The sequence below is a fragment of the Molothrus aeneus genome, chromosome 6 (assembly GCF_037042795.1).
Source record: "Molothrus aeneus isolate 106 chromosome 6, BPBGC_Maene_1.0, whole genome shotgun sequence".
Classification (NCBI taxonomy): Eukaryota; Metazoa; Chordata; class Aves; order Passeriformes; family Icteridae; genus Molothrus; species Molothrus aeneus.
The window spans coordinates 30,609,171-30,633,237 of record NC_089651.1 but is presented as its reverse complement, the minus strand read 5'-3'; the positions used below and the strand labels follow the sequence as shown (position 1 = coordinate 30,633,237).

Sequence of the window (24,067 nt, the reverse complement as noted above, 5' to 3'; positions counted from 1 at the left end):
TCTCACTAGATCTAATACAATGAAAAGAAAAACTGTCTTTTTCCCCCTGTGGTCTTAGATGCACATGTGGCTTTTCATACCACACGCATCATGTGTTCTTGGAATGAAAGGCCCTTTTGTAACATGCAGACACCAGTCAAGGCAACTTAACATCGGGTAGGATTGTTAACTTGGTTCCCTAAGCCTCCTATGCTCACTGCAGCAGCATTGCACTGGAGGAACAATGGGGTTGAAGGAATTTGACCAGCTATATTACAAATAATTCACAAAACACATATCGTGATTGCTGCTCCACCCATTTTAGCTACCTTTACTTAGTGGAGGTAGTTTTTCCCAATAGGAGCAGAGGAAAACTTGAAGACAGGCCTGACATTGCTGTGCTTGGGATGGCCAAGACATTCACAAGTCTGTGTTTGAAGGAGTCATTACCACCCTACAAACACTCTCACCTTCCTCTGCTGCCTCAGAAGACCAGTGAGAACCATATTTCCTTAACAGGATTATCTAGCAACGAGTCTTTATTCTTAAGGCTTCAGTGCCTTTGAATGTACCTGTGTAGGCAGTAGGTAAGTGGTCATCAATCAAAATTTACGTTTTGCAAATTTGGAGGATGTACCTCATGTATCTTAACAAGATCTTCCTGATTTGAAGTGGGTTAACTGTGCAGTTCCAAGCAGCAGCAGTTCTCTGTCGAAGCATGGAAATATATCTTATTGAAAAACTATTTTATAAATCAAATTATGCCCAAGGAAAGCAGTCCAATCTCAAAAGCAGATCTTGTCCTTGTTCCAGGGCCTGGTATTAGGGTGCACATAAAATGACCCACCAGATATTTTCAAAGTTGAACAACCCAAATTGTATCACTGATTTAGGTAACTCCATAGGTCAGCTGTGTAAAGGCCCTCCATCCCTTAAAAAATAAATCAAGGAACACAGACAAATTTAACAATTTTATTAAAAATTGTACCAGTTATTAGAAAAAAAATCCAAGTATTAAAGTATTAAAAAGCACCAAAGAAGAAAGCAGAAAGCAAATATACTGCACAGATACAAAAAGGAGCTCTGCCCAGTCACCATTGGTATAGGCAGGAGTCCTGGAGGCACACAACCAGGATAAACAAAATGCTACATTCTCACTGGGTCTCAGTCCATGGCAAAGAAGGTGTGTGCACTTCAGGACTAATCCAGACAGAAATCTCACAGGAGAGCATCGGGTTTACTTCTGCAGCAGGACAGTATCATATTCTGGTGAAAATTAGAAGTCATAGGGAAACCCTCCACTGAGAGGAAATTTATTAAGTACATTGCAAATTCTAGCTCGTCTTACCCTTTTTGTTTTCCAGATGAAGGACTCTGAACAACTTTGCTGTTGTTTGTTTGTTTGTTTGTTTGTTTAATATCCCACCAAAGAACAGTGATGCAGGAAGCAGGGGGGGAAGGAAGAGAGGAAAATATGAATCCACATTTCACAGTATTTTTATCAGTGAATTTCACCTAGAAACATGGGAGACTGTACTACATACCATGGAAGAGAACAGAAGAGAGCCACAATTATTTTAACCAAAAACCCCAATATCTACATACCCAAAATCAAATTTAGTGGCAGGATTTTCAAATGCACCCAGTAGAAATAGACATACATATCCTGTGGATTGTTTTAAAATTTCCCTTTTACAAGCCTAACTTCTGATATGTATTTAAGGACATACTGACAATGTCGTCCTTCCATCACACCAATCCGTCCTCCTTTTGTCATCAATACTTTTGTCATCTATACTTTCAGGAGTATAGACTATTTGAGTATAGATGGTCTCATCTAAAACCGAGTCGAGGAATCTGTGATGATGCTCTCCTGGAGCCATGTCCGCAAACTGGGGAGACTCCTTTAGATTTAAGAATAACTTTATACATGCAAAATTTCCATAATAGATTTTAAAAACAGTTTAACAATCTACCCTTCCCACCCCTCTGTTCCCCAAAGGCAGCAAAAAAGTCTGAAGACAGAACTGAAACATGGCTTTAAAAAACAGCCCACAGACATTAGGTTTCGCTTCCCAGAAACCAACTTCCAGCATGGGATTCGCAGGAAGAGACCCTCCTTTCTGTGGCTAAGGGGGAAGGTGAGGCACATGGAAGAAAGAAGGGGTAGGGGATGTCAGACTGCATTCAGTTCAAGAACACACACACACAGTCACACTCACGCACACCCACACAATTACATTCCAGTGCATTTGATGTGTTTGGTCTTTTCTGCTTTTCCTGGTGGAGAAGAGCTGAGCACAGGTGTAACACCTGTGTGAACACATGCAAACCAAAGAAACAGAGACCACTGAAGTCTTTAGGAACTGTAAAAGATTGTCCTAGGATCTTTTATCAATTCCTTGAGGTATTTCTTCTTGCTAAAACGATCAAAGGCAACAGGTAGGCATTTTTGCAAACGATCACAAATGCCAGTTTGAAAGACAGAGTCTCTTGAAGGACATTATAAAAACCTTTGTTGTCAAATTATGCTAATACTCAACAGTGCTTGGTTCATGGGCAGACCTCCCATTAATATGAACCAGCATTCTATGATTCTTTTATTTATGATCCCGCAGTAAATACTGCTGGTAGAACAAGGCCAAAGCTCCACAAATCTGCATTCTTGTTTGATTCTAGCACATACACTGAGTGCTTTCCCTATTTTTCCCTTTAAAAATACCCTCAATATCACACCGTTCAGCATGTCACAGTCTCACCACTCCCACAGCTTCAGCAGAGATATGGGTCAGGACCAGCAGCAGAAGGGTGGAATTCATTGTACAGTTGATAGGGTCACATTGTAATAACTGCCTCAAGTAATTTTGCTTTTTCTTAAAAAAAAAAAAACAAACAAAAAACCAAAAAACCAACCTTTCTTCCTAGTTTACTAATGGTCAGGATCTGCTGTTTCCCAGAAGAGTGCCAAGTGCCACACCAAATGAGGTTCCACCTTGGGTACAGCTCCAGTGACTGCTGTGGAGCAACTCGAGGACTAGTAACTTCACATACACACATTGCCTATACCTTTAATCCAGGCTTGAGGGGACAAAATAAACAGTAGTAGACAGAAAGATGTCTTTGCAATCGCACTTTCTACACCAAGAAAGGCTGGGTTCCTCGCCTCTATTTTCTTGCTGATACACAGCTCCAAAACAAAGGCTGACAAGGAAGTTTCTTTCAGGACTCCTCAAAGAGTTTAGCCAACAAATATTTAGTAACAACCTATTTAAACTGAAATATGTGATCAGTTATGCAGGAATTCAATGCTACCAGGGATCATCAGCACCTTGAGAGAGGGCTGCAGCCTGATATAGACCCAGCAGCAGCATTTTCCATGCAATTTCATCCTTTCCTGCCTTTTTTGTATTCTATTTGCAGCAGTTTGCAGCTATCCCTGGGCAGTACTTTGTGATTACTGGCTCAGCTGTCAAAAATTGCAGGAAACAAAAATAAAGCTAACTATTCCCTACTAGCACCAGGCTTGCTGGATCCTAGGATGAGCAGGCTACAAGATAATCAAAAGAGTAGGAAGCTGGGAAGGGATGGAAAGAACTCCATCCCTCAAGTAAGGACAGTTGAGTTCTGAAGCCATTTTGGAGATCTGGGGAAGGCAAATAAGATATTTAAAGGCTGCTGGCACCATGAGCAGCAGCTCAAGTTTTTCTTAAGAACTGCTCATTAAAAACAGGAATTTGTTTTAGGAGAAAGATCCAACTCTTCTTTCTAAATTGCTAGACTATAGTTTAACAGCACAGAGAGAAAGCATCCCATTCCTTACACCAGAACAAACTCATATCTAAAAACCTGAGCATAATCCTTCAGCACAGGATTTAAATCATGTTCTTTAGAACCATTTCTCCAAATAATCAATGTATGTCCCTGGCCATGCTGCAGTAGCTAGCAACTCTGCGGCAAGATCTCCCCAGCAGGTGTTCAAAGGGGCCTTACAAACACAGAATGGGTGACACATGCATGAGAGCTGTGCATCCATGTGTTTGTTGCTAAATGTGTGAAACCATTTCCCCAAACAGGTGAGACTTTAAGTATGAAGTAGTTGCTTTTCCCTAAGCAAATAACCAGCCTGCCCCTCCAAATCTACATGAAGCAAAGTAATACTTTTGGGTTGACAGAGCATATTTCCTTTCTCTGAGATACGCAGATATGGAATATAATTAAAATATATTATCAGTGGTTGTAAATCTCTGGCACCAGTAACCAACACACATATTGCAGGAAGTCGGCCTTTGTCTAGCATTAGCTCTATGTCTCCAATGAAGTATTGTTGTTCAAGGAGGTTTTGAGACCCTGGCATGACCAATTTTGATAAGTCTGTTGTTGCAGTGGGAAATATGGACTGGCAAAGATGTGTCTTTCCCTGAGCCAAATGACTTTACTGAGGCCAGCAGCCTGACTGAGGAACCATTTCAGGTACTTGCTTCTCCATGTTAAGAAGAGTCTCATCCTAGATAAATTGGTCAGATCTTAACACTAGAAAGTGGCAGTACCAGACTTATCTTTCCAGCTTATGCATCCAGAGGACAGGCCTTATTAGCCTGTTTGACCATCAAGTCAAGGCAGAGGGAAAGGGGAAAGCTCACAATGATTTTTAAATGTCAGAAGCAGTTGCTGAATTTTTTGTAGTTTGCAGGGTTATGATGTAGCATTGATTGTTCCTGATAAACAGGTCCTGGCAAGCAGAGGGAAATGCATGCATCACATCCAAGGGCATGCCACAAGGGGAGGCATCATTGCTGCATTGCTTCCTGAGCCTCCACACTTCCACTACTGCCTCTTAAAGAGCTTCTTATTTAAGAGTCTTCTCCTTAATATTTGGTTTCTCAGGGGTCGCCAGCTCAATCTGTGCTTGCACTACACCTCAGGCTTTCCCCACCATTTAAGTCCTCTTTCTCCAATGACCAGCATTTACATCAAGCAGACTGTGCAAAGCAAAGTATGGAAAGCCTCGTCTCTGGCAGCATGGGCAGAGAGCAGCTTCCATCCTGCTGCAGCATAGTCAGCAACAGCTATCACTTAGATCACTCTGGGTAACTCTGTAGTGCACATGCTTAAAGGAACAATACAAAACCAAAAACAATTCCCCGTCCTAAAAAAAACCTCCCACCCTCCCTCTCCATAAACCCACCCCCGAAAATATTACTTGAGATTCATTTATATGAATTATTAACCATCATGGACAAACATATTACTCTAGCTCTAGCTAGAAAAATAACACAAAAGGAGAAAAAAAGCTTTTCTCACATAAACGCTCTCCTTATGTTTAAAGAGAGTGACTGTGAATATAGGAGGGTGAAAAAGGCTTGGGAACCTCTTTCAGGGAGCTAAAGTACATTTTGCCGCAGTAGACGCAGGATGAAAATCAAAAAGAGTGGGTCTGAGAGAAAGCAAGAAGGTCCAAATTTAACTCTGTTCAGCAAACTGTTACCAGACACTACAGTGCAATGATTAGATTACAAATTCCAGAGAAAGCAGGAATTAGAGACAAATATGCAAAGAGGGGTGGAGAAGGAAAGCATATGTGCAAGTAAACTACTCTTCCCTACAGTAATGAGTATTTTTCAGAGTGGATCAAGAATTTCTCAACACCTGCAGCTGAACATTTCTAACACAACTGAAGAGCAATTCTCTGGACAGCTCTTCCTCAAGTTGGTTGTATCATTTGAGACCTACAACAAGGTACAGTGGCAATATGGAAATTTTCAGAAAAAATAATAAGGTCTGTATTGCTTCCCTGTTCATGTTTCACCCTAGCTGTCACTGGGTCTGTGAACTAAGTATATTTAAGGCTACAGAGAAGCAGCCATCAATATTTAAGGCTACTTCCTTTTGGTAGGGTAGTTTCCCTGTGCTGGTCCAATAGTGTCAGCCATACGGACAAACCTCTGAGTGCATACAAACTGACAGAAGATCTCCCTTGAAATAACATTACTGCTGCTAGTCAGTATAGGCTTACAGCAGCCTCCAAATACTACACACTAGAGTAATGGACAGACTGCTTGTACAGTGTTCATATCAGACTAGATGCTAAATTATTTCCCTGTCAAATCCTGAAGCAAAATTATCGGATGCCTGGGATCTAAGCCTTCCTGACCAACCACATTATATAGTAGGAGAAAAGAAAACCAAAATAAAATAAACATCCATCATAAAACTACTAAAAACATATACATTAGCATTGTAGAAGAATGACACATGCCATATTCCATGGATTTTGGCTTCCTGCTGGCTCATGGGCACTGAGAACACTGAACTGAAAGCAGGCAGAAGCTAGTAGCCACCAGCAACCCCAAGAAGGTTTCTTTTTCAGCCTGTTCTACTGATTTTTTTTTTTTTTTTTAATTGATGGCAATGACAAAGAACAACTTTTCTTGTGAGAGCGCTGCAAGTGGTGCCCAATGGAATGGCCGAAAAGGTCAGATTTCTTTGTGATTTTCTCTTACACAGGGCACAATGAAATAAACAGTAACCAATGAATAAAACAAGTAACCTGATGGAACCAAGCTACTTGAATGTTTTTCACTGCTAAAAATGTGGAGGAATTGAGCACCTCTGCTCTAAAAGATACTCCAAGTATGTTTAGTCATCAATCCCAGGCATCACTTTTAACTAGCAGCCAAAATGACACTCCTGCACTCTTACCATCCCCTACTACGCAGGGCAGAGGAAGCCGTCAGTCTAATACCTGCCTCCCTTGCACAGAGGTCACCGGTGCAGGGAGCCAGCAGCAAGCTTTACCAAACACACCCACATTCTGGCTTTCCTTCAACAGTGTTGGACAAGAGCTCCCTGCCTCACAAGGCAGGCAGCAGCAAAGAAGAGTCCGTGAAAACACCCAGACTTGAAGACAAGTATCAGAAAGTCAGAGTCCTCACATCCGGCCGGCGGTGTGCAACGTCTCGCCCCCGAACCAGTGTTTGTTCAGTGCTCCCTGCAGACTGGATGTGGCCTGAAACAGGCAGGCGAAGCTCACCTCTGCCCAGTGTGGTTCCTGTTCACCTCTGTGTTTAAGGCCAAGTTGTGTAGGAAGAGAAAAAGCTGCCACCACACTTGATTTCTGTTCTGCTGATGCTGTAGAGAAGAACAGTTAAAGCAAGGTTATTTATATTTCTAAAATTGCAACATACCACTTCTCTTTTCCAATAACAACTCAGTTACACTTTTCAAGAGCAGACACTTTAATCCCATCAGCATAACAAGGGGGTGCAGCAAGGGATGAGGGGAGAGAGGGAAATGATAAGTTCTCCAGAAATAATTGTAGCTCTAACATTACAAAAAGAAAAGAGCAGGCCCTTTATGCATTGTGCACAAGAGGATTAAACTTTTTTTTTTGCTTGTAGGATTTCGCAGAGTTTAGCCAAGTGCTGTTTTTAATCAGATTGGCTTCTGAGCCTTTCAAAAGCCCCAGCTGCATGAACAAACAACCTTTTTTTTTTAAAAAAAAAAAGCCCCCCTTCACCCCGAAAGTAAAAAAAAGAAAAAATATAACTGGTGATCCATCTGTAAGTGATTTGACACCGTGAAGGTCAAAGGGTTAATCTTCAATTTAAACCACACTGCTGAGACAGCAAAACTCTGATTTCATCTAGTACAAGAAAACACATTCGTGCACACACACACTCCCCCACCCTCCCCCCACCACATTTTCCTTCCCAGCATCTCCAAGATAATACTGCCCTTTTTATAGCCACTTTTGACAGTAAGCCATAAATAATCAGCCTTGGAGCCCTTTCCTACTGACTGGAGCCAATTAAACCTTAAGCAAGAACATACTTGAAAACACACAAAAAACCAAAACCAAGAGGTTATTTCAGGTCCCATTGTCAAGGAAGAAACATGGGAGTTGAGTTTCAGGGGGACACCAGACTACATAATGCAGCTTTGGGACAGGGACGCTGTTCCTCCTTTTGTTATAAGTAATCACCCCTGCAAAAGTGGCTCCGATTATACCCCCACCCTCCTGCACTTTAATGGCATCTCGTACAAACAGGTGGGTTTCTCCTTACATTGCCCAGTCTGGGATACTATTTCACCTCAATAACCGACTCTCTATTAGAAGTCAGTCTTCATTTTCTCATCCAGAATTCCATATTTGCTAAGCAGACTTGATCATTTCTGGAAAACAAAACAAACCAGCCCAAATCTCCGCCCCCTACCCCCCTCCCCAATCCCCAGCAGACGAGGAAACAGAAGATTGGCTTCCCACAACTTTGCCTCAGTACACAGGAGTTCATAAAAGAGCACTGAAGCACATTATATGAACAAGATGTTTCAACTCAGATTAGCCCAACAGGGCAGAACAACACAGTTGCAAGGCATTTTTCACATAATCACAAATGAGAGAGTTGCAACTGGAGTTGGTGTATTGGAGATGTGTCAATAGACAGCTCTTCAAAGCCCTTCCAGATAGCCATTAAATTATGTTCGTATTCCAGAGTGAGTAGATGTGTGCCATTTGAATCACAAGCACACACAAAAGAGCCTTCCAGAAAACCTGTGTTCATCTTGCATCTTAGCAGTGGGTCATTATTCTTGCCCTCAAGAATTAACAAGAAGAAGAAATGGATTTGAAAAAGTTCACACAGATCTCATCACACATTTCAAGAGCACTGTGTTTGTAGCATAACCTGTAAGAAGTGGCTCTAGAGCCTGCTATTATTTATTTCAAAGTAACTAGTCCTTACTGATTGCACAGGCATTGCTAGGTTTACAGGGGAAAACAATCTTTTATAAACTGTCCTGTAGGACTGGGTTAAAAAACACTAATTTGGTCTCAAAAAGCAAAAGCAAAGTTTTTGGTTTGTTACTCGCATCTCAGTTTGACCAGGCTTTCCCTTCCTCATCAAACTCCAGAGATTCTTAGCACTCTCCTCCACACAGCCACACTCCTAAAACTGCTCAAACTGCACAGGGAACCACAACGTCCCTGTGACATGTAGATACCATGTTTTTATCAAGCTATTACAGCTTAGGCAGATTCCTTAAACAGAGATCTTTGGGTATGACCTCAACGAAGCGGTGTGCAAGGACAAAGTGGTCTCCTGCAGTTTCCACAAGCCAGGAACTATGCTAGGAGAGCATACTGGACAAACATATTGCAGATGCTCTGGAGACAATCTGCTTTGTTAGATTATTTTATTCTATTAGCAGCCAAGAGGGTAAAAAATTGTCTTATAGAGACTTAGTAAGGGAAAGGCAAAAGGATGTTTAAAACTTGGTACAGAAATCCTAAGCTTGAAATACATCTCAGCTTCATTGGCAGACCCTCTCTAATGGAAACTCTTATGGAATTTTTATAAAGTGGGTTAATTTGGGGGCACACAAGAGGAGTCCTGATCTGGCATGTACAGTTTTACTATTTCACACTGTTGGGAGCATAAACACATGTAAGAACCCCCATATTGATGTCTCCTTCATGTAGGAGGCTGCTTTGTGTTTCTCATACAATAGCAGATTTCTAATTATTCTGGCTCCTCAAGTTTTAAACCTCACCTCAGGAGAAAAGGATTAGCTGCTCTTTCCAGTGATAGGTAAAGGAGGCCATGTTCTGGAAAAAACAGTGGAAGAACTGTTTTTTCACAAGAAGGTCGTATGCCTTTTTTTTTTAAATTTTTTTGAGGAAGGTATTAAGTTTTGGTTTTATCTGGTAAATAAGAGTTTTAGAACTGTACCTTATGATGGTTTACAGGCCTGCAAGAGAATCAGTGGGATGTGATAAGACAAATACTGAGAAGAACTCTAATATATATTTTACTTTATATTCTCTTATGTTTATTTCACTGCCTCTTGAAGTCACTTATGGTACAGCATTTTTGTCCTTTTCCAATTAAAATTGTTTCATGTATTTGCCTAACACACTCAAGGAGATTTCCATGCAAGAGCAGAATAGGAAATATTTTACCCTTGGTTCTCCTTGCTTATAAGAAGCATATCATCTCAAATAACTTTTTTAAGAATGTTGACACCATTTTGTTTTGAAGTAAAAAATAGAGCACTATGTTGAGGGCAGCTTTCCAGGTTTTATTCCTAGATCTAGGGCTTGCTTGCATTTCCCTAGGTCTGTATCCAGCCAGCATTTTTTTCCGTGGTGGTGTGGTCCCACACACACTTTCACTGGCCCACATACTGGAGCAGCTCATTCACGATGTCCTCTCCCCACAGCAGTGCTGGAAAGTGAACTAGAGCAGCACAACGATCAAGGCCAGAACTAATCCGATAAAGAAGTTGCCCTTACTGTTTAACAGGTCATCCTAAACTATCTGATTCATGGCATGGTGTACTCAGACTGATGCTTGCTCCAGGACAACAGAAAGATGATGACCTGTGAAGAGGAGCAACCTGGGACTCCATGCTTCAGCAGCAAGCCTAGCTAATGGGGTTTGGAGTTAACACCTCTGCTTCTGGGCTGATCTGCTTTCTGTGGTACTAATTCAGCATGGGACAAGAGTCACAGAATGGAATGGCAGACATTATTTGCAGTAAACAATTTATGGAAATAACTAAAAAATGCCCTTTTCACAAGCTTCTGTGTCTTCTTCCCCAGATATGCTTCAGCCAAGACCAAAATTCTTAAATATTTCAAGACTGAGGAGTTTTTGGTGCGGTATAATTTAGCTTTCAGGATGGACAGAAAACCCAGAACAGTGATTCCATGAACTTGGCATATATATTTTTTTAAAATGTGATATGTTTTGAGACATTTTTCTAAGATTCATAACTACTGTGATACTGGTGTATCATTTCCCTAAGCTTCACAAGGCTGATTTGCCCTTTATCAAAATAATTCAATCCTCAGAATCACTACTGCACAAAAATACCAGAGATGAACACTTTGCCACCTCCATGTGGGAGCAACAAAATAACCCTTTTGAGGCTTCCTTCCCAAGAAGGAAAGAAGCCCCTTTTGCCCTCCACACTAACTGTAACTAAAGAAGACTAGGCTTGTGAATACAGTAAGTCAACACAAAGCTGGAAACACATAAAACCATTTCCTATTGCAGCTGCTGCTTTTTAAAGGGGATATCCTTAAGAGACTGTCTGTCTGAAATGTTAGCATGAATGCTTCAATGAGTCACAAGAAAAGGCCATTTTACAGGAAAAGTGTTCTCTGCAGCAACAGTACATTAGTGAAGCCTCTTCCATGAACTGTGCTGAACTAAAAACCAGACTACTTGTAAACAAACACAAAAAAAACATGCAAGACTTTTACTGGAAGCAAATGAAAGAGGAACATGACTGACCCGACACTTAGTCCTTCCCCATAATTAATTCCTAATACGTTTCACACTGTAAGCATACAGATACATATCTGGCAAATAGCACCCCAGACGTCAAAACCTTTTGTACTCCTACCAACCCTTTGCACAGGGTGATCAAAGGGAAGATCAGGACAGGTGATGCACTTCAAAGAAAATGCTGTCTCTTTGACACAGCTCCTTGAATCCATGAGCATAAATGTTTAACAGATTAATAAGACTCATTTTTACACTTGATATACACGTGCCATTAACAGCCCTGTTTAAAAAAGTAAATATGCTTGTCATATGCATGTGCTGTATGGGGGTCTGTCTGGTACATTCCATCTACCCTCTTGATCTCATGGGCAGCTTCTGACTTTGCTTCATAGCTTCCAGACAATTAAGGGTCATACTCTGATCCCATCTTAACTAGAAGGATTAATATGGACCTAAATGGTGCTGTGAGAGCAAAAGAAGAATAATTGCATATGTGTACATAAAAATATTATTCTTCTTTTAATGACTAATACAAGTATCAGCAACAAGTTGTTGGGATTGTATTTATTCACTGAATACAAAAATACTTCCACACCAGGAGCAGTTGCTGACTCATCGCTGAAGGCTGTTTTGGCTGCCAGGTGGCTGGAGGCATATTGTGCTACCACAAAATATGCTTCAGTTTACAAAGACTAGAAAGTCACAGTCCCCAAGGCAACAGAGGTTACAGAAGGTGTCCCCCACTGGAGAGAGAAATGCAGGCCATTGGAAGTCAAATACAAATCTTTCCAGCTGTGATTCCTAATGACCAAAGTATAATGCATGTGTAGAACCAGCAGAGAAAAAAAGGAGGCAGTAATAGAGGAAAAAAATGAAAGAGGAGCTCAGCCACATGGCTTCTCATGGTAACACAATAAAGAGGATGAGAGCTCTTCCTCCAGAAACTCCATCCTTCTGTCTTGCAATGACTCTTACATGGGACTCAACTTGTAGTAAAAGGAGGCATCATGTCAAGTATTGCTTCCTTTCTCATGAGCCTCCATCAGACTTTGCAACAAGACGAGCAACGCGTGTGTTTATGGAGAGAGGATAGACAATACTGGGCAAAGCCAAAAGGACGTAGGGTGCAGGGGAACACCAAAACTAATGCATGGGCTGCCCAGCCCAAGCACGGGAGAGGGCATGGACAGAGTAGCAAACAGCAGCGGCTGTTGCCCCAAGCCCGCTGCCGGCGCAGCTGCGCAGGTGAGCCCTTTCTGAGCCTTCTCGGCGTTTAAAAACAAACACGCAGCCACTCGCGCCTTCCTCTCCAGCGCGGGCAGGAAGGGGAAGCAGACAGCCGCCATGGCAACAGCCAGCTGACGGCAACCTGGGAAGGGCAACCACCGGCCACTGCGTTCCCAGGCCCTCGGCCTTCCCCTCCTTCCCCATCCCGAGGGGCACGCTGGCTTATTTTCCACAAATATGGTAAATAAAGGTCCCGCATTTCCACAGAACCGTGCCTGATACCACTCCGTACCTGCGGCCCGGGGTCCGGCACGGCTCGGTCCCATGCTCTGGGTGTGGGGTGTGTGAGAGTGCTGGAAGAGATACCCAGGAGAGAACACCCCACACCGCCCAGCCACAGCCGGCAGCTGCAAGAGTTTTTGACCTTTTTAAGGGTTTATTGACTGAACCTGCGTGTGATGGGGCAGGGCTGTTCCACAGTTCCCGGTGTTCGTGCCTGCCCTGCGCGGGCCGCGGGACCTGCTGACCTGTGTTTGGCATCCATTGCTTCACCAGCAGAAGGGAGGCGCTCCCAAAACTGCTCACTGCTGCGGAGACCCCCCCTAGTGATTAAAGTCTGCCTCGGGGTTTGCTTAAAATAACACTTTAAAAGTTTTTACAGGAAAAATATCCTGGCGCGGGGGGGAAGGGGTGGGCGCGGGGCCGCCCGGCTGCGCGGGGAGGCGGCGGGAGGGCAGGTGCAGGGCTGGAGCCTGTGGGCAGCGCAAACTCTCGTCAGCAGCGCCGATGAGTCAGAGGCTAAATTTAGCCAGCGATATAAACACAGCCGCCGAGCGCAAACACGGCCGGCCGGGCCCTCGCACGCACCGCTCGCTCCTCCGCGCCCGGCGGCCGGGTCCGCTGGCCCCGGGGGCTCCGGCCCCATTGCCAGCGCGCCCTCGGGTCTGGATCCCATCACGGAAAACCCCACTGGGGTTAACAGGAGTTGCCTCACTGCTTGTTTTTGGACAGCTATTTTTTTCTGCCATGGTCCGGTCCTCGGAAGAATTCCTTTTCAATTGGCAAGGCGGCTAGTGAGGAGAAACATACAAACAAAAAAAACCCAACATCCAAACGGAGACTATAAAGGCTGGCAGGACATTCCTCCTCAGTGGCTTGAAACAAAAGAGAACTCTGCATTTGGGCACTTGCTTTCCTGCCCTTCCACAATAAAATTTAATTGAGTAAAATACAAACATGTACACTCCTCTCTGTAAATAATCAGTCCAAATATCTCATCATCCCCCTCAGAGATGGCACTATCTTAATAAGATCAAACAACTTAGGCGGAGGGCTGTAGGCAGAACAACTAGGTTCCTATCTGCAATCCTTGTATGATCTCAGTCAAGTTATAACCTGCATTTTCTACTCTCCCACAATAAAAAATAAGTGGGGCATTACCACAATTATTTCTTAATTCAAAAATAATTTCTCAGCTGTCACACTGCTTCAAGCAGAAAGCATGTTACCACTGTCACAGTGCTGCAAGAGCTGAGGAGATCCAGAAGAACCTGCGGAGACTGAAGGGGTTGTACAGGAGAGACAGCAGCACTGAACACTGATGTTAGAAATACTGCAGAACAATTCACCTGCACTGTCTCAAAGAACTGTTCTGTGCTCTTTATTCTGGGCAATCTTGGTCTTTTGAGGTCGTGGCCCCACTGCCTCAAGACAGTCCAGTGTCCAGCAGGATTCATGGCACACAGTTGCACAGAGCTTAGACAGCTCTCCTGCCACCCAGCTCCCTCCCAGCTCCCTTATCCTCTAACCACCTTCTCTATCAGAGCTAGGCAGGAAGTTTTGCTTTTTAACATTATCCCCTATTTTAAGCAGGAACATACATGTAATATATTTAAGTCTTTGTCAGCTGAAAACATAGAAGAGGCTAGATTAGGATGATGTAGAAGTTTTGTGGGTCTTATTAAACTGATACACAATGATTATATGTGGCTTGCATCAAGAGTTTGTATAGCCCAGCCTCCAGCAGCAGCCTTACATGACTGCCTGAGGGAAAGCTAAGGGCAAGTACATGCAATAGCTTCCACTAGTACTCTTTTTCAGCATCTAACTAGTTTGAGCTTAGGATTTTCTGAGTCAGATCTGGTTTCTGTTTATTTAATGTCTGCTTCAATGGCCATAAACTTGTCTCAATTCCCCTTGAACCCAGATAAAGCACTAGGATGCACAATATGCCTTGACAAGGAGCTCCACAGCTTTCACCTGTTCCATGAAAAATGACCTCATTTACTTTGAGGTGGCTCCCACTAGTTTGACTTGATTTTGCCTAGTTCTTGTACTGGGAGAAATGAGTCTATTCATCTCCTTCATGTCACTTTTGATTTCTGTTTAATATTGCTTCCCTCTTGGTTTGTATCTTTTTTTAGGCTTAGCAGTCCTTAGCTCATTTTTTCATATGGAAGTTCTATCATCTGTCTTGCCCTTCTCTGAACCTTTTCCAGTTCTGCTGCATCATTTTTGATGAAGGAAACCAGAACTTCATATAACATTCAAGATACAGTAGAAACATGAATTTATACAGTGGCATAATTACATTCTTGTTCTCAGTGTCTTTTCTTAACATACCAGAGAATACCATTTCAGACAAGATGTGAAATGGTCCAGCACATTTCTGTTAACCTACATGTCAAGTAATCAGCTCCATGGGCAGCAGGATTTCAAAACAGGTGATAGACAAGGGGCAGCAAGTTTTTCTGTCATTTGTATGCACGGGGAAGGTACACTTCCAAGGCCACCTCTTCCTTCATTGTCATTTGTCAAAATGAAAATAAAGGGGGAAAAAAATCTAATAACATTAAGCAAAAAATCTGTTTCTACCTCCTTATATGAAATTTTTTACTCCGCTGACCATAAGAATGGAGCGTAGGATTCCAGTTCCATAGCCCTGAAAGAACTTTGTTTTACATCTCAAGCTTCCCAAACTCACACCCACCCTACCCCCTGCCCTTTAAATTGGGTTCACTCACTTCAGGAGCTCTCTCCCTCACCATGTTAGTGCATCCTCAGCTGGAGATTCGAGTCCTGCACCAGTGGGGCAATGCACAGAAAGCAGAGCCGAAGAGGTGACCCACTGTTGTGCAGAGCAGCAGCAAGGACCAGCCAGCAGGGAAGATCCTGAAACACACTGACCTACTCAAGAAACAAATGAACAAAAACACATACCCCAGGTCTCAGAGAGACTGTAGATACAAGTGAAGAATGGAGCTGCTGGTGCTACAGGCTTAGCTGCAGAACAGTCTGAATCTCTGCATTATTATTAGGAAGCTTTCCTGACCATTTTTCCTAAAATATAAGGTCATCATAAAGAACAGATTTCTGCAAACAATTCCAATGTAAAAAAGCAACTGTTAAAAATGCCCTGAATATCCTTAATAGTGAAAAAAGCCTGACGGAGTTTGGGATAAATGATGCACATGTAGTACTATGTACCCATTCTCTCACGCCAGTAAGTTTCCAACAAGCGATGCAGGCTCCCTGTTGCATAAGTAGAAGTGTCTCAGAGGAGGCCCTGATAACTCTTATGAGAGACAGACAGGAAGAAGTATGCAAAACATAACACGTTTCACTTTCAAAGGAAAATAACATTTCCTTCTGGACATTTTCAGTGTCATTAGCTTGAGGCAAACAGGTGCGTGCCTAGCTGTCTGCCCACAGCCAGTGTGGATGCAGGCATTTGTGTTCCATGGGCTGCTGAACCCTGCTGCAGTGATGGTAAGACTTACTTGCTGAACCAACTGGGGAATTTAGAGAAACAAAGCTTTCTATAGCTAGATCCACCGAGGATTTTTGAGCATGGTCAGCATATCTAAATCAACTGCAGGATTCCTGATGTGTTGGAAAGGGACTTTGTTGTTGTTTGTAACGCACTTTATTTACTCAAGAAAGCTCAGTTCTGATTCAGCATCTGGTTCTCATTGAGGCTTAGCTTTTTTTAAACTGAGCTTTCCAGATGGGTTGACTGAAGCACAAGGAGGTCAAGAGACTTGTCTGAGGTCATACAGCAAGTCAGTGGCTCTGCTTGGACCTGAGCCCAGAACTGTTCAAGGCTACCACTCCTTGGCTCTTAAAGAGACAATTTTATCCCCTGTGAAGTGATCTTATCTCCACGAAGAAGAAATATGATAAAAGCAGTCCCCTCAAAGCTGCAGCCTGCTTAAAAAGAGTTATTTTATTTGGAAAAAGTTATAGAGTTCCAGTGCCTCACTGGAGCCCATCAAACTGAAGGGGTGTGATCCTGATATACAGTGTCATCCACCCCACCCCTGGATAACCCCCTACTCCTCTGGGACGGCTTTGCTGCTGCCACCATTCCTGGTTGTGTACTCACACAACCCCATCTAACAGCCCCTCATGTCATGAAATACACTCTCCATTCAGCACAGCTCAAAGCCCCTCCTCAAGACAAGGAAACCCAAGTGCACTCAGGACCTGAAGCAGAGCCCAAGCACTTGTTGCCACAGCCTGGACATGTGGGGTGTGGGAAACATATCCCAACCAACCCATAAGCTCAGCTCTGTTCTCCATAACCTCAGAGCATGCTCTTGAAGTTCAGCCACAGGCTGAGCTACAGCAGCAGTTCACTGATTCCATAGCAAAGACATACTTGCTTCAAACCAAGGAGGAGGTGGCAGGTACTGGCTTCTCTTGCAGAAAGCATGGCTTGCCTCTACCTTTGTTTTCCAGGGGCAGGGTGAAAAAAATAAAACAGGGAAGTCTGCTAGAAGCTACACAGCCTCAATCAAGTAAGAGACAGTAAAGAACTCAAAAAAACCCCATCTATATGGGTCTCACAAGTCATTCTGCAGAGCCCTTGCAATCTAGATCAATCTGTAGCAGGCTCTGCTATTCAGGAACATAGAACGTTGCTCAAGTCTTCTTACAAGAAATTCAGCATCTTGAGGAGATGAAAGACATGGAGTTCTAGGGAATGATGTGTTATTGCTCTAGCACTGTTCTAAGGATGAAATAGCCAGGTTTTATATTACTGTTTTCTGTTTAACATATTAATAGGAAATGAAACTCTGAAAGTGATTTTCATTCCAAAAGCAAGTATAGGTGCGGCCAATTTTCTTATTCTTGCTAGATGTATACCCAAAAATCTTTTGTATAGCCAAGAACCACAGAATAAATACCATTTAGCTCCAGAAGCCCAGAGAAGAGATAACAATGACTCTCCAGAGCTCCAAGTGTAGGATGGGGTTAGACCATGCATGCAGCAGAGTCCAATGACAACTCAGTGATGTCAGCCTCAGCAGCAATTGCCTGCTCAGTTTCTCTCTCAGCCAGGGATGTACATTAACCAGCACCCTTTGTGTCAACACAGCCTTGCTGCTGCTGCAGCAGCAGAATGGGGGCGATACCTGAACTGCTGGAGAGTCTCACAGAAGTCAAGAGCCGTGGGAAGGCAGCTCTTGAGTTAGCTGGATGCACCATTCCAATGCTAAAAGCCTTTCCTAACTTCCACTGAAAGGGCACACATTTTTTCTTTTTACAGGTTCACAGATAAATGTTTTGTAGGCTCTGAAAACAGGCACAGCTTGTTGAAAACCAAGCTTGCTCTCTCTCAGGACTTCACAAGACCACACTGGTGTGACTAACTTTGTGGTATTCTAAATCTGATTCAAGACACCACTCTGGAAAGTTGGTTTTGACCAAATGTTTTAGACAAGCTGAAATGGGGTTTTCAAATCAGGGGTTAGTTTCACAGCAAGATAAACGACAGCCCAGTTTTCCATGCCTCAGAGACTGCCCCTTCCAAACCACAGCACATTGAGAACGGCTCACGTGTCTCCAGGGGCAGACCGCCTGCTCCTTCAGCAACGGGCTGGGCAGAGACATTGCACATAGGACAGAGGGGGTTCTCCACGGGGGATTCATGCCAAAAGCCAAAGGAAATCCTCCATGCAGGACTAGGAGGGAAGGGATTGGGCATGACAACCAAACACTCTACAGGGATCAGTGCTTTGGACACCAGTATGTGGCTCAATACTCAGTTTTCCTGACAAACAAGAAAGAATCCCTCAGCAGATACAAATGCCAAGGCCTATCCCAGGGTCAGGCTGTGGATAACCACTGGCTGAACTACTCTGTCCTCGGGTTAAGTTTTCGAGTTGGTTTGATTTTGGTATTTTTTTCCCCGTTTTGTTTTCAAATTTAAATGGCTGAAGGCTCCCGTCCCCTTTACAACTTGTTGCTGTTCCAGTTCAAACAAAGAGCGCGGAGCCCCTCCTCTGGCGGGCCCCGGGGGCCGGGCCGGGCCGCGCCGCCCAGCACAGCCGGACGCCTTTGTTTACTACGGCTCCACACGCCGGGCTGGCCGCTGGCCGGGGCTGCGCGGCCGGGCCGGCACCGGGAGCCGCGGCCGGGCACCGGGAGCCCGACCCCGCCTGCCCTGCTGGGGCCGGGGCGGGGGGGCGCTCCGGGACGCGTTTCCAAGGCACGGGCATCAGATAGGGACACTCCCCCCAGATGAAAGGGGTCAAGTTACAACCAGTTCCACCAGTTCAGTGCAGGGCTCCTCTGCCAAGTTGGTTAAACCTTCCCTTTCCTGAGAGACAGCCTGGCGAGAGAGCGGGGCCTGCAGCTAACGCTGGCGAAAAGGCGCCACCGGGGAAAACCCCATTCAACCACAAACAACACGTTAAAAATCTCGTGGTAGCTCTTTATTCCTGCAGTTTGCTAAATGACATTCATAGCCCCATCTACATTTCTACAGCCTAATCTTCCTTTTCCTTCTTTAATCATCCACCTATTAGGAGATGAGTAATCCCAGAATTTCCTCATCTCTCAGGTGACACAGAGAGGACCAAGCTTTTGCCCAGCCACAAGCCACACACCCTGACCCGGACAGAGATCCTCACTTACCTTAGAGAGGGGCTGCAAACGATCCCACAGTTAACAGAGGACAAACTCACTTGGAGTAGGATAAACTTTCTGTCCCTTTCTGAAGTCAGCAAAATTTCTTCATATACAAGCAGATGCACACCCTCCTTGTTGGGCTTGCATAGAAGGGGCAAACTGCTGCCTACTGCCAAGCTTCTGTCACCTCTGACCATCTCTGTATGGGCTGAGATTTCCATTTTATCTCTAGTCAAAGGGGAAGGAGAGCAAGGAAGAAAGAATCAAGGGTTCTGGGGGTAATGGTTATTTTGTTTCTTTGAACAGCAGTGTTTGGGTTTTGGTTTTTTTTTCTTTTTGTTTTGTTTTTTTAAGAAACCAAGAATCTGGAGTGTGTTTTTCAGACCTGATAGCATCTTGCAGGTGTATTTTGTGGTGAGGAAGTTAGTCACAAGTCTGAGACACTAGCTACTACTGTCTTACTAGTAGCTGCTAGTAAGTCTAGTATGATCTAAATATTCTTTACAACATTACATAGAACTACCGTTGGACAACAAGGAGTGTCAGAACAGACTCCAGGCTTGTTATCTCCAAGACAATGAGCTGACATAAGCCACTGATGGCTACATGTGCTACAGAAGAGAAGGTGCTGGTGGTGAGGAGAATGGCGAAGAGTAAAAGCTGTAATAAAAAGCAAGAGGAAGATCCCTGGGAAAAGCCTCAAACCCACTGCTGACGAACAGGAAGAGCTGGAATAGCAGCAGCTAACACAGAAGAGCTCCCTTCCTGGACAGTAAATGCTCATATTCATATTCCCTCATATTCTCTTCCCTCCACCTGCCAGTCTTTAGGAAGAGTAAGCAATCTAGCATAAGCAAAATGCATCAGGATACTCCTGCCATTTTATCATTGCTGGCAGTCTGCTGTCTTAGACAACAGTTCACTTAGCTGATGGCTGGAGCCAGTCTTCAGAGCAGCACTCTTGGACCGGTAAAGCCCACTTTCCCCTCCAGAGACACCCTACCCTCTGTATGTGGAGCCGGTGGAACTGGTCGGCAATGCACTGCAACTTCCGTGCAATCTGCACCTCAGCACGTGCTTCCCGCTGACCTTCCTGAGGTTCCTCCTGGAGGTGCGGATCCAACACAAAGCCAGCTGGAGGGACATGTAAACGGTAACCAGCACTCCCTACAAAACAGAGCAGAAGAGTCATTCTTCCAGTGCAAAGATTATCTTTTCTGCTCAGTGCACTTCATGGAGGAAAGAGCTGTACATAGTCCTACATTTTTGATGTTTGAAGTCTAGTTTCTGAAGGCCAAAGAATGACTGTGTATTCTGTAACACAGTGCAGTAAAAGATTTGCCCAGCTTTCAAATAAACTTATATTGATTAAACAGAGCATTGATGTGTTGATTCCCATAGTCAAATGAGTGGCAGGATCTTAAAATTGATTCCTTTTGCTTGTTTACAGCTCAGCTAAATGCTGTGGCTTGGGAATTTTAAGGACAGTTTTGCAGTTTTACAGGATCTCTGCCTCAAGTTGTCTCCCCTCAAAGGTAGAAGTACATTTTTGTCAGTTTTTTCTCAGTTTTCTGTCATTTAGTGATTTTAGTGATTTGAATTAAAGCTGAATTGGATACACAAAGCTGAGTGGTGACCCATCAGTTACTAGTAAAATAGTGGATGGACATGCTACTTATTCAGAAATTTTAACTCCAGTGAAGAGCCTAAAAGCTGTAACTTTTTGCATCTTCTCTCCACTGAAAACTCCTAGGAGTTTCCACTTCCTATGTGGATGAGACAGACCATTGGTGGTTAAAAATGTAGGCAAATTGTAGGATATGAAGTACGGTGAACATTTAGACATCTAGCAGTAAAATCAAATGTGACAGAATAAAGCCAGAGAGAGAAAGAGGGAATATTAAAGACAGCAGAAGCAATGAGCAAGTGTCTGGTTCCTGCAGTGGACAAGCAAGGGTAAGAAAATACAAGTTGTCTTTCTTGAGGGAGTAGGACTAAAGCAAAATAATTTCAGTCCTTTAATAAAACACCCTAATGAAAGAGACTTTGCTTGATTGGGGAAGTGCTAAAGGGACAGTTTCTTTGCTGCAAAGCTAGTGACACTGGAGTGCTCTTACCATAGAAGAGTCTCCGTGGCTCTTCAGTGACTCCACAAGGCAACATAACATCCTGACTGGAAGAGGATGGGCTGAGTGTTTGAGTTGCCTTGTCCTGCTGCTCAGGATGCCTGATACCGGGACCACAGCAGTGTGTGAGGGGGAATAGTTGAAACCTCCCCAGAAGGCAGCTGTAGGACTGGTTCTGTGTGAAAAAGCCAGTTGCAGTCATCTCACCAGGCTGACCTGCAAGTCCAAAGTCATCAGAGTGAAACACGTCATCGTCCAGCCCATCCAGGCTAGAATAGTCCTCTTCCAGGTAGCTGGGGCGATCCATTGCTCCTGCAATAAAGGGACATTTGAGGAAACAGCTAAGACACAGCAAGAATGTTGTCCAGGAGAGAACGCCTTCTGCTCCAACAGTAAAACACAACCGATTTTACCACACCTTCCCTCTTCCCCACTTCCCAGTGCTGCCCATCTGCGTGGACAGGAGAGGTGAGCGACCTGTGGTGAAGGTTAAGGCTTTGCAGAAAGTCCTCAGGTGCTGGGCCAGAGAGAGACAAAGTTCACACGCGTATAAGTCCACAGCTCCAATTCCACACCTGCTCACAAGTAGAGAGCCAGGCCCCAACCTCAGCACATAGAAACTGAAAAGACATTTCAAAAAGCAACCCAGATTCTTCTCATAGCCCCATGGCCACTCAGCTTCTTTGGGGTCTGCTTTGTTTTGGCCGGCTATACTTGAACTTTATGGTATATCCCATTCACTTTTTCCCACCTATTTCTTATTGATAAAGAAAAGCTCTTGTAATCATAAGGCTGCAAGGCCAGATTTTTAAGAAACCCAAGTGGTTGCAAAACTGAAGAGTTGTCAAAGCCACTTCTGTGAAGCTCTCCATTACTTCTCCCTATGAGGGCCAACTTTCCTTTAAACTTCTCATTTCTCCCCTCAGCTCAACCTAAGACATGTCCCAAACTTGGCAATGTAGTCACTTCCTTATCCTGCTTACCCTCAAGCCTACATGCACTGTTAGTGCAATGGTTCATCCCTACTACTACAGAAAAACATGGCTGGTGTCAGTGTTTAAAGCAGGATTTCTGTAGTTGCCACAGTAAACACTCCTGAGCTCTGTTACAGCACAAAGCTGAACAAAGATGGTAGAGGGGAAAAACCCCCATGAACCCTAAATCACTATCTCAGAGCTCTTTGCAAACATAAAGCAATTAGAAGCAGTATTACCAAAAATGCCACAAGTCCCTTTACTGTTACCTGTGCATCTAACCCAATTGGAAGACAGACTCCTAAGAGATCCATCTCCAGGATTTCCACCCAGTTCCAAACAAGGCAGTGAAATTCAACTCTTCATGTCTCTTCCTTTGCTCTGGTTTGCGAAGCATTTAACAGAATGGAAGACTAGCAAGAGGAATTTCAGGCCTGAAGGAGACATTAATAATAACTTTATAAGGATGTGTTCAGCGCTGCCCTTGGTGCTCCCATCTCCCCCCAGGTGAGCAGCACTCCGCACACCAGCTAGAGACAACAGGACCAAGCAGTGCAAGAACTGTTTCTGCAGGGCTCTGGCTGGGGGGCACTCTGGCTATTTAAGTTGCTGCATCTCAGCAGTTCACTCAACTGAGCCACAACTCCCAAAGAAGTTTCTGCAGGGCAGAACAGGTACCAGCCCCACAGCCAGATGCAACTCTGCTAGATGACAACAGTGGTAGAGCACTCATAACATTCTCATCCATGGCTTAAAGTAGCACACTGAAAGGAGTTATGGGCCCCAAGAGGCAGCCGTGGATGATCTCCTTGCCAGCTTTTCTGCTGGATCAGTCACCTGACAGAGAAGCAGGCGGGAATGTATTTTGTCTTTGCAGGAAAGTTTGCCAGATCTCATCTGTCAGCCTCACTGGGACACGGGCATTCCTCAAGGGAAGTGCAGCAAAGGCACAGAGCAAACCCCAAACAAAAGAGGGTTTAAAGAGCAAGAAGTTTAACTCGACCTCCTGCAATACGGCCCGACCCTTTTGCAGAGATTTTCAGAGAATGCCGATGCAGCGCGAAGGGCAGCTCATTCTACTACTCACTGGAACTCCTTCTACAACCTCCAAACGCAGCTCACGCTAGGAGCCACAGACACCGGACAGCTCGGGCTACGGGTCTTTGCCCGGGCAGCCCCCGCGTCTCCGGTGCCGTGTCCTGCCCACGGCACTTCCTCGCACACGCCAGCGGGGACAGCCGCGGGCCGGGGCAGCCGCACGCCCGCGCTGACAGGCGGCGGGCCGGGAGCGGAGGGAGGGCTCAGCGCACACGTGCGTGCCAGCATCCCAAAACAAAGCTGGCCGGCCTCGCTTCGCCACCGCTGGCCGCCTTTAACTCTTCCCCGCCCGGACTCTAGCCCCGCAGATGTGCCCCCGGCCAAGAGGTTTAACGCGGCTTCTCCGGGCAGCGCCGTGGGACGAGACTCCCGAGCTCGGCGGGGCGGCCCGGGAGGGGCAGCGCTGGCTGTGGAATCAGCCATCGCCTACATCAGCGAATCAGCTGCTTTCTCAGCG

At 44.6% G+C, this 24,067-nt stretch overlaps 1 protein-coding gene across 1 annotated transcript; it reads right to left on the bottom strand.

Moving 5' to 3' along the window:
- Positions 1 to 6,838: 6,838 nt before the first annotated feature.
- BMF (Bcl2 modifying factor) lies at positions 6,839 to 22,881 on the bottom strand. The gene is made up of 4 exons (XM_066552522.1): positions 22,782 to 22,881; positions 21,530 to 21,850; positions 20,416 to 20,579; positions 6,839 to 7,107 (listed from the first exon to the last, which is right to left on the bottom strand). Exons 2-4 carry the CDS (start codon positions 21,843 to 21,845, stop codon positions 7,006 to 7,008), a joined length of 582 nt encoding a protein of 193 aa, XP_066408619.1. The 5' UTR covers positions 21,846 to 21,850; positions 22,782 to 22,881; the 3' UTR covers positions 6,839 to 7,005.
- Positions 22,882 to 24,067: the final 1,186 nt, after the last annotated feature.

Excerpts from the sequence above, each read along its gene's own strand:
- BMF (XM_066552522.1), bottom strand. The coding sequence starts at position 21,845 with ATGGATCGCCCCAGCTACCTGGAAGAGGACTATTCTAGCCTGGATGGG. Across the intron at positions 20,580-21,529 it reads GCCACGGAGACTCTTCTATG|GGAGTGCTGGTTACCGTTTA; the intron begins GTAAGAGCACTC and ends TCTGTTTTGTAG. Across the intron at positions 7,108-20,415 it reads ACCGGCTCCACATACAGAGG|CATCAGCAGAACAGAAATCA; the intron begins GTAGGGTGTCTC and ends TCTTCTCTACAG.